This window comes from Vanellus vanellus (genome assembly GCF_965231255.1).
Source record: "Vanellus vanellus genome assembly, chromosome: 15".
NCBI classification, from domain to species: domain Eukaryota; kingdom Metazoa; phylum Chordata; class Aves; order Charadriiformes; family Charadriidae; genus Vanellus; species Vanellus vanellus.
This window is the reverse complement of record NC_138920.1, coordinates 11,982,885-11,994,279: the sequence shown is the minus strand read 5'-3', so window position 1 is coordinate 11,994,279 and position 11,395 is coordinate 11,982,885. Positions and strand designations below refer to the sequence as shown.

The window sequence follows — 11,395 nt, the reverse complement described above, 5'->3', positions numbered from 1 at the left end:
TTCCCCGCTCTCCTCCTCATCGTCATCAAGCAAAGCACTGTCTTATTTCTGCAAGCAGCAGAAATGAAGGAGGCAAGTGAGAAGGAAACAAGGGAAAAACTGGGTGAAGAGAGTAATGATGCGATCTGACAGATGAATGCTTCTACAAGGGAAAGGGGTTGTTTTACACCAACTCACACCCTTAACTTTTGAGAAAACCTCTTAAAGATGTCACGAATACAACACAAAGGTTGAGTCCTGCTGGATGCGTTACAAAGAGCTGTTTGGGCAACATTTCAAAAAGAGAATTTCATTTTACTCAATGTCATAGTGAAATCGGTTCTTCCCCCAAAAAGATCTGTAGTCAATTTACAAATTGAATTCTGTCACTGACCTGTTAGAGATATTTTAATCCGCATGAAGTTAAATGCTCGACAAAACCACAGCTATGAAATTGTTAGCAGTACCTCCACAGTAACCGGGCAGTTGGATGGCTATTTAGATTAAAATCCTGGTTTACAGGCAGAATTCCCATCAATTGCAGATGGATTAGGATTCCATCCCTCTTGCTCATTTTGAAGGTTGGTAAGGTTTAAAACACAGAAAAAACCCAACTCAATTATAACTTCTAGCTGTCAGGAAGGAATTATATCAGTTCCATCTTACAGAAGGAAATCTGCGCTGTCTAGCCGTAATCAGTTCCATATTTGCGAAGCCTTCCAACAAAACACTTTTTGTCTATGATTTGTATTCATCTTAGGACACACTGATTTCAGACCCTCTGTGGATTGTAATGTATAAACAGCCCTTTTATTTTTAAATGCAACTAAGAAACTATTTGGCAGGGTCACCACAGTTCTGAATCTTGAGCAAAATATACCAACTGCAACTGGCGTCTAGGCTGCAAAGCAAGCAGGACAGGACACTTAAAGACAATTGTGTTCGTTCAGTTTCGCTAAGAATAGGACATGAATAAGAAATATTTTAATCTAACAAGCATCATGTTTTAAAGGGAACTTTAAGCTTTCTTCGGTCAATTTGACAGGCATGTGATGATCTCATGGCATAGAAGTTGGAGACTGAAGCACAGAAGTTCTGAGATTCCAATAAAATCTCCCAACCATCCTAGCAAACTGCACGCATTTTCCCACTGTATGCTTCTCGAACTTTATTCCCATTAGAGAGATGATACTTCTACAATTACTTCTAAAAAAATAGTCAAGGGAAATAAAATTTAACGTATCCCTACAGAATGAACTCTGTCCCTGGAAGCTTACTGTTCACTAACGACAGAGTTTTATCAGCAGGATGTCACTAAATTTCAGTCTTTCCAGAACAGATACTACATGTTCCTCCTCTTCAACTCTACCTTCCCCATGGCTTTTGGGGGTGCTGCTGCTTTTCTGAAGGATTTTAGTCTAATTTTCTAGAGAATCAAGGCTGCTAAACCCTCACTTGTATCAGCAACACTATAAATCATTGTTTAGTTACAATTAAGAATCACAGAGATATAAAAACCCTGTAGACACGCTGTTCTTAGAGGTCTTCCAGAAAAATATGACCTCTAACAGCTACATGCAAAGAAGGGAGGTACTGGAGGTTAGGGAGTAAAGGAGGAAAGTCACCTCTTACTGCAGCATGTGGGAGCCAGGAAAGAGCAATCCACCCCAAACCCACCTTGTCAGCTCCGGGATGTTTTGCCTGCAAGGTTCGAGGTTCACTGTCCTCCATGAAGACAAAAAGCCACAGTGTCAGCACCTCCGGTCCTCTTCACAGATCAGCCCATGGCACAGGCGAGCACACGTTGGTCATCAGCTGCAGAAGGGCACAATAGCTGCTCCACAGCATCTGAGGCTACAGATGCTGTTAAGGCTCGTCAGGGACAAGGGGAAGAGGTAGTTTACAGGATATCCTGTGAAACAGCATGAAATATCACACCCAATTTGGTGTAAGTAGGGAATTAAGCTGCAGTACTGAACACTGATATCAGGCTGATCTCCTCTGGGTCTGAATGCGTGAACACCCTCAGGTTTTCAGTTTTAGAGGTACCAATATTGAAAGGACTGAATGCTCTGCAAGTGTGCAGAACGAGACAGCTCACAGGACTGTACATCAGGACATAGAGCTTTACAGTCATAGAATCAGAGTACGGTTTGGGTGGGAAGGGACCTTTAAAGTTCATCTACTTGAACCCCCTGCAACGAGTAGGGACATCTTCGGCCAGATCAGGTTGCTCAGAGCCCTGTTCAACCTGACCTGGAATGTTTCCTGGGATGGGGCAGTGACCACCTCTCTAGGACAACCAGTCCCAGTGTTTCACCACCCTCATTGTAGAAAATTTCTTCCTAAATCTACCCTCTTTTAGATTAAAGCCATCACCCCTTGTTCTATCGCAACAAGCCCTGCTAAAAAGCCTGTCCCCATCCTTCCTGTAGGCCCCCTGTAAGTACCGAAAGGCCGCAGTCAGGTCTCCCCGGAGCCTTCTCTTCTCCAGGCTGAACACCCTCAACTCTCCGCCTGTGCTCACAGCAGAGGGGCTCCAGCCCTCGGAGCATCTTCGTGGCCTCCTCTGGACCCCCTCCAACAGGTCCACGTCTCTCTTGTGCCGAGGGCACGTCTAGCTTTTCATCCACCAACACCCCCAAGTCCTCCTCCCTTTTCCCTAGTGCATATCTGGACCATGTTTCACGACGAGCATTTGATTACTGGGCTGTGTGAAGGAAGTTGTTGAATTTCAGTCCAGTTCCCAGTGGGCAGGTTCCACATCACAAAAAAAAAAAATCCCCCTATTATACAACTGACACTAATTGGATCCTTTTTAAGCTCTTCAGAAGAGAGGCCAAGGCTTGAACATCATGGAAACAGAACTAACTGTTCTGTGAACTCCCCAGAACAGAGACACATGGATTAAATGCTGTGGGAGACTTATGTGGCATCTCAAAAAATATAGGTTTCAGAGTCTAAGACTTCTGCAGTCTTCAACTTTCACCAACATTCAAATTCACCTACATTAAAAGAAAAATAAATTGCCCTCCCCCACAAAAAGCAAACCACAACAAAGCAAACATCCTCCAGCAAACTATTTGCTTGAATCTATTAAAACTTGCCAAGTCAACGTTCCAGTCTCAACTGCCTCACCCAGCCTGCCAACAACAGAAGTGTCAGTTTTTTACTCCTCTATTTTACGTTAACAAAAGTCAATTGTGGCGATGAATTGCATCACATGCCAACAATATATCACATTCCTTCACAGCTGTTTTTTGTAAAGGGAAGGAAAAGACCTAATCAGTCACTGACAACACTCCTATAAACCATAAACATTGTAAGAACTCTATCCACAAAGTCAGGATGGTAAACGACTAAGCAAAATCCTAGCTAAATGGGATAGCACAAACTATCAATTCCAGATAATAAACCCCAGTGTATACGAAGAATCCATACATTAACCAAATCAAGGTAGTCATGAACTTATTTTAATAGATGAGCAGGTCAGATGGAAAAAAAGAAGTCACTATTATGCCCCAATGAGCAGAATAGCCTGTTGCCAAGTCAGCAGGTTGGACTTTGCCTAACATATTATCAAGAAAAGGGAAGCAAAACTGCTCATTACGTTTTCTCATATTTGTTAGCAAAGTAATATCTAAATCAAGAGCATTAAGTTAATTCCCTTTAGGATTTATAACTGATTTAAATAAAAGAAAAATGCACTCCTATAAAATACTAATAAGGCTTTAACATGTATTGTCAAAACAGAATTAGACTGCAAATAAAGGGCCTACTATAGTATATCTTTTTGTGCAGTAATTTCATTATCTGTAACTAACAAATAATAAAGGGTAATAATGCAGAGGAGAAGAATACAGAATGGGGAGAACAAAGCTGATCACTAGACATACATACAAAACGTGGCTGAGGGCTTCCTGGAAGTTCAAGTAAACCTCAAACTGTTTGATGTGATGTATATATGCTTTCACATCTTTGGAAAACAAAAATGCTTACCACCATATAAATTCTACAACAAGCCAATTTTTAATTATACCTATCAAAATAATAATAAAATCCTAGCAGTTTCATTCAACGTGCTTGAATAATGGAGACCACCTATGCAAATATAAACACAGCACCTGAATCTCCAATTAACTACTGCCAATTATAAATGGGGACACTTTTAAAAATAAATTATGAGGATAATTAATCATTTTCACACACAAAGGTAACAACGCAACATCATGCAGTGGTTTTAAAAGCCTCCTACTTTCTGCATTTCTATTCTGGTTAGTTTGTGCCAAGATTATAAAAGCGTATTTTAATTTTAAAAGAGGAAGAGAGGAAGGCAAAAAGCTTCCATCCCTCCCTCTGGTCATTTCATGTAGGTATTATTGGATTCAAATATTCAGTCACTAAATCATTGCTATGGAACATTAACATTTTAAAAGGATTCCCATGCTTGGAAAAAAGCTAAGAATAAAAGGGCCAAAGGAAAACACATCAAAAGTTATTCTGTTCTGACACTGACAAAATAAGCACTTGTGTATCTGTTCAACTGAACATGAAGTGTTATGGTCATATGACAACGGTAAGTTTTATTTAAATCAGTGTCACGGGAATAAAAAGCATAAATATAAAAGCACAACTGAATGACATACTATGCTTAGCATCTTTCTGTAACAAGCAATTAACAGTCAAACAGTTGCTCGCTGTTAGAAATTTTATGTCAGAAAATAAAACAATGTGTGCTGCAGATGCTGTGAAAGCAGCACATCTGAGTTGCCTGCAAAGCGAAAGAGAAACATTCTCAGAAGCCAACGCCAGCCTCGAAAAGGGTTCCCTCCATCAGCCACCGATGGGTTTGTCTTGCATGACACTGGTGCCCAATCCTTTCTCCCTAAAAAGCCAGTTAAGATCTGCCTGCTCCTATTAGGTCAATACACAGGTTTTTCTCTGACCCTATGCAAAGGCTTGTATTTTCATGTAAACTGCTGAATTCAAAACGTCAAATTGCTCCTCGGAGACGTACACAGAACCTTACTGTTTCAGCAGCAAAGTAAGAAAACTCATACTTTTGTTCCACTGTATTCTAATCCTCTGACAAAAGAAAGCAAGCTCACACCTGATACATCTAACTTTAAAACACACCCCCCACCCCCTCCCAAAGAAGACCCCCAAAACCTTTTTGGGAAAAAAACAGCCTTACTATTACAGGCTCATCTTTATAGATAACGATTTACAAGTGAATACCCTGTTATTAAAAACAGGCTACAGCAATATATACTGTAAGAATGTTGTACAAACATTTTCAAGACTATGCTTTCATATATTCCATCAAAAGGTAAATTACTTGAAAATACCTACAGAACCTAGTTCTACTGAGGGCCCAGTTAGCTAGTACAAAAGAAAAGCATTATTGCTCTTTTTACTGTCAGAAAGTTTCAAAAAGTTTGAATTTCTGTACTAATACATTGAAAACTGAAAATAACAGTTGTGGCAAATATCAAAAGAAGAGGACAGTAGGCAGATCCTTCTACCTTCACTCCTGCTACTGAGAACACTAGCATGACTAAGAATGACAGCATCCAACTGGGAGAAGAAAAGAAAATTTTTCTGCAAATAATCCATCATTATGGAATGAGGTCTGCTGATACAACATGGATTCTGGTGATCTAGTTCTTATTTAGCAGAAGTTGCATGTCACACAAGGTCATTAGCTATTCACAAGTTTATAAACAACTTACAAACTGAGTAATTCCAGATAACATCAGATTACAACAAAAGTTCTGTATCAAAGTTGTACAGAAAAAGCCTGAGGAAAGGAAAGCAGTAATGAATGTTACAATCAGGCTCATCATTGTTTCAGAAATAGTATGCTGTGTGAGTAATCCAATTGGAACACTCTTCCTTTGAACGTTTTGCTGAGCTGTGTGATGTAAAAATAGATTTGTATGCCTCAGATTTCTCCTCGCTGTCTGCAATGGATCTCTTTGTAGCAGTAGAAGCCGCCTTATTGACTTTTCCTGGTACAGATGAATTTCCATTATCTGATAGAGAAAAAGGGATAGAATGAAGCATGCATAACAGCTTACAATTGATAAAAGTATTTAAATAAAGATGGGAAAAAAGTACTTAAAACATAATGTGTACAGAGATGAAATACATACATTTTTTCAGGAATATCACAAATATATCCCATAATTGTACTCAACAACAAACATGTTCCTAACAGCAAACACATTTCTAGCTTTTAGAATTTATGCTCAAAATGCGTTTAGAAATCTTGGAGAGAGAGGAATTCTCTCCTATTTGTGTAAACCCCTTGCACTGTAATTCAGTATTGACAACATTTAGTCCTCTCAGTGAAAAATGGCTCTGAACTCTATTCTTAAAAAAGAAACATGAAAGTATTCCACCACCCTGAAGTATTGTTTAGAAATTAGCTATCAAATGACAAAAGCTAAACTTGTGACATGCTGTCCCCAGGGAATCTATCTCCTCCCTTTATTCTTTGCAAAGTTCTTTATAACCAATAACAATGGTCTGCATCATTTTATATTTGGGATAGGAAAATGCCCGTCCCTCTGTTTCCGATACCATCTCTCTTGGTGTATTATATCTACTGCTACAACACCCTTGCACTCCCCCCAGCTCTTTCTTAACAACTATATAATCTTCTCCAAAGTTGAAGAACAGTATTTTAAAAAGCATGTGCCAAGTCTCTTGGGCCAAGAAATGAATACATAGAAGTCTACAGAAACCCTGCATATTTAGTTTAATTTAGGCACAACAGCATGTAAATAGTCAGTAGGGAGCCTGTCTCAAAGCACACTTAACTGATATCTGCATGTAGTTACAGGAATTATATGTGCGTTCCTAAATCATCATAGATCAGACTCTTTTTATATTTGGAGAATGACGCTTTTAATGCCACCAATAGTTGTCTGGAAAGAATTACCAAACACTGGATTTGAAAGAATGAATATGTATGCCGCAAGTCCAGAAACCTTAGGGTGCCATGTTCACAAATTAATTCTTATGCTACTGGCATTCCTCAGTCCATGGATTTTCCTTTATCTTCCCTCTCTCCTCTTAATCTCTTGCTGGTCAATATAACCGCTGCCAGAAACATAAACCAATGACCTGACATTTCAAAGGACATATTTTTTCTTTTACACTCTTGGAGAAGAAAAATACATCAAACATTATTAGAATTACTAGGTTCTTGACCATCCAAGAGCAATTATAATCATCTGGAATGAAATATTTTTAAAAGTCTACCCTTCATAAAAACAGACAGTAGGGGGCAGGTAAGGCATTCCTGATGGAAATTCTCCCAGCTTCTCACATAGTTTATCTACAGCTCCTCATTTAACTGTTCTCAGATTCTTCATACAAATGATACTGACTTTTTCTGTGGCTGTACTGTAGACGATTGAATACTTCACACAGAAACCTCAGACTGACTTTAAAAATGTACCAATTCTTATAGTTCTGTGTGAAAACATCAGTATGAATTGGAGACATTAAATAAAATAATATATATTACATAAAGAGAGGGCACCATCCTTTGGACTAAAGGGCTGCCAAGTTTACTCATAGCTGTGGGACTACTGTAGCTACATCACTACATTGTGAAGTTATATTCCACTGCTCCCAGTGACATGCAGCACATTAGCAGCTAAACTGGAGGACTAAAAGTCAAAGTCATCAGCCTGGGAAATTTAAATACACTTAATAAAAACAAACTGCCATAGCAGATTTTTTGACCACTTGCACTTCAGGAAAACAACTACTATTCTTCCTCACAAATTGGTTGTTTTACCTCAAACCAGGACAGCCTCCTAGCCAATAAAACAGATACACCAAACCCTTGGCTATATCACTGTGTGAATAATCTCATTCATTCCAGTTGGTTCCCACCAACTTAAAGCACAGCAATATTGGAATGACATAAACAAGCAGATCTGGCTTGTTTCACGGTGAAAAAAAATGCAATGTGGTGATCTGCATCACTACAGCACTTGCCAGTCACAAGCATGAGCAAAGACCCTGTTGTTTTAGGTATTTTGTGAAAGTATAACAAGAAGTCAGTCCCTACTCTGGATTATTTACTCAAAGTATAGGAGGATGGACAGCAGACGGGACAAAGGTAAACTGGGCAGAATAAAGAAAAATGGGTAAACAAAAGCCCTTGCACACTTTCTGCAGAGTCAGTTTTGTAGAGTTTGCAGATTCTAAAACAAAGCTCTGTATTAAGAAAAAGTGAAATTGACTACAGCTTCTATTGAATAAGGAGCTGTGTGCATGTTCATGAGGCAGCTTCCTACTCCAGCTTGGGAAGGCAGACTTTTAGGACAGACTTTTGAAAGAGGGTGTTCTTTGAAACAGTGACCCACGACATTATGGCTCCCTTCACGACAGGAGCTGACCTTTTATTACTGAGAAAGGTAATAAAAAGAAGTAGAAGGGTAGCTTCTGAAAACTGTGGTACAAAATAGCCAGAGAAGGATCTCTCCTACAACATTTTTCAAAGCCGAACAATTTGTTCATGTTTTTCACATTTCACACCAACCTGAACTTTTGGTGAAGATAATCTGCCTCTTTTCCCCGGAACTGGAATTGATACAATCCTTTCCATTCTTAGCCTTTGATGGACCTGGAGAATCTATGAAAGAAAAAAAATATGAAATCATGAATCTGCTTCGTAACTCAGAAGGCTACACATAATTTTAGCTGTGACATTACCTTCAGCGGTATCTTGCCGAGAAGCTGATTCGGCTGACTTACATTTCTTTGATTTCTGAAACAACACAAGCAGAAATCTGGTAATGTACTGAAAGGATATACAATTCCCAACTTGTATTTGATAGACACACCATTCCATTTAGTACATTTTTAGGTCTTACACAGTGGAACTCTCCTTTTCACAATACTGCTCCACACCTTTGGTATTATTTCTATATGGAAAAATAACAACCTCGGCAACCTCAAAGAATATCACGCAGGCCGAAACTAATCCGTCTGGATATGGTATTTTGGTTTGTATACCTTGCAGGGGGTGTGTGTGGGTGCTATTATCATTAAGGTACTCTGATACTCTGAACCCACATGGCAGAACAGTAAATTGTACGACATTAAACAAGACACAGTTATCTGTAATCTGTTATCTGTAATCGATAAAGATGTTTTTCAATAAAAATTTCAGAGTATTTCTGCATCTCATATCCACTTAATTTTATTTATTTAATTAAAAATCCCTCCTGGGTAACTTTCAATAACCAGGCCCCTTCTTGCAGAATTCTTTTGGAAGAAAAGATGCAAATAGTTAATCTGAATTTTTTAAAAGCATCTGTGGACCAGATTTTCCAAGTTAATTTATGTTTTGCCAGATTAAAAAACACAAAAAAACAAACAACAGCAACAAAAATCCCATTACTGGCTTTGATTATATAAATGCCAAGCTGAAAAAGAATGATGTATTAAAAGAGCCATTGGCGTTATTATCGTAAGAGATGAATCTGTATACATTCAGAATGGTGTACATATTTCACGAAAGCGACACAAAGTCAAAGAAAATAAATATATTTACTTGTGTTATGAAAATTAGAAGAACCCATGCTGTCAGGCATACGATTAATCCCGAGGAATAAAATGCTGTACCACACGTTGCTGCAAAGCTCAGCCAGTAGGTGGTGGCAGAGGGTTACTAGTCTAAAAGCAGCCGTCAGTCTCCTGGTGTCCTTCAGTGTACATGACAAAACCTCTTTTCAGTGTGCTTCCACCTTTGCTATTATGGGTGAAAAAAGTTACCTCCCAATACCTGGCATCTGAGTTCTGAGATGTTTGTAAATATATGTATGCATATATATTATACATAATAAATATATATTATACATATTTCATCATGGGCACTTATAACATAATTGAGCTTGAATAATTTTTGTACTAGTGCTAGCTGTGTCTTCCTTGTGCTTTGTGCTTCCTGCTCCAAATACAGTAGGTCCACTGAGACTGCTCTGCTAGCTGAAAGAAGGAACTGAGGAAGAGGTCTTAACAGCAGTGTCAACAGACCCCAAACTAGAAACTGTCTTCTGATACTGGGGACTGAGGCTCAAAGATCTCAGATTAGAGCAAATGGTGCCAGCGACAGCAGAGAAGACTAGTTCTAGCTGCAAAACGATCAGCAAGGCAGTATTGCAAAACATCAGAACTCGAGGATGAAATGTGAGACATACTGAGAAATTTGCAAATACTGTACCTGCCTGTAATATAAGTCTCCACTAAACAAACAAAAAAATATTTGCATATGCACCTAAGGCATATAGAGCCCAAAGACCAAAGCACGATTTCCTTTTGTCTGCCACCACAAATAACTGTGCTGACACCGTAAGAGACAGAAGTGGTCAGCACACTCAGGTACTACTTCTTTATTGCGCAGAAGTTGGAGACAGCACCAGCTTTCAGACTACTCCAAATTATTTGAACCAAAGCTATAAATGCTTTCTTAGGGCCACCTTCTTACTGAAAATCGAGTACAAGTGACCACTATTTTGGGGGCTGATTACTCAACTACTGAGATCTGCAATATTCTATCATCAAATTATCTTTAAAATTCTTTCAAATGTTTAATTATAAAGTACTGAAAAAAAAAAAAATCTAATGAAACAACATAAGATTTACAGTACTGCTCCTACACCAGAAGCCATAGGACACAGAGTGGAGAGGCTATGAACAGAGCAGAAACAGAACAGCAGGATTTCTATGGGTAACCAGCCTTTTTTTTTTTTTACTGCCCAGGCCCAATGATGCTGCGTTGGCGCAGATGAATAAAGACCCTATGATGAGAAGGAATCATATGCTTGCTGGTAAGTAAACAAGTATTTGTTTCAAAAGAATCTCGGAAAACATTTGTATGCCATCTAATCTTACAGCCAGACAGAAATCAAGCACAGTAACAGGGGTGAAGATGATCAACCTCCATCTAAAGTCTCAATTGCTGAAGTGTCAGACAATGATGATTCATGCTCTTGAGATTCAACTAAATCTGTCTGCACTCTGCAATGAGTCAACACTAAAGTTTTTGCTTGCTTTGTCATCCTCCAGAATAGCAATGCCAGTTCAGAAAAAAATACCAATGCTGAAAAAAGTCCCATGTGCAGAACTGTTATTTGACAGTACAGTACCAGAGAACAACTACTACTTCACAGAGTAGTAGTATACAGTAGAGTATATAGTAGAGCTGCAATGACTTTATTTCCATGGCATTTTGCCTGATCAGACAAAAAAAAACCCCAAAAATGCAAAGACCTCAACAGTATGGTGGGAAGTAGCATCGCCAGTAATCACTCAAGACTCTAAGAACCATAAAACAGGACAAAATTTCCAAACAGTGGTCTTACAGAATCAGACCAGGAATGTACATAAG

General features: G+C 38.8%; 1 protein-coding gene across 2 annotated transcripts in view; it reads right to left on the bottom strand.

The window, feature by feature from the left end:
• Positions 1-3,434: 3,434 nt before the first annotated feature.
• The window catches only part of RTF2 (replication termination factor 2), a 43,876-nt gene continuing 35,915 nt past the window's right edge, over positions 3,435-11,395 (bottom strand). For both annotated transcript variants that reach the window (XM_082491273.1, XM_082491272.1), the window contains 3 exons: positions 8,716-8,770; positions 8,543-8,635; positions 3,435-6,014 (listed from right to left, as the gene is read on the bottom strand). In XM_082491273.1, coding sequence (XP_082347399.1) covers positions 5,830-6,014; positions 8,543-8,635; positions 8,716-8,770 — 333 coding nt within the window. In that variant the 3' untranslated portion in view covers positions 3,435-5,829. The remainder of the gene's footprint in view (positions 6,015-8,542; positions 8,636-8,715; positions 8,771-11,395) is intronic.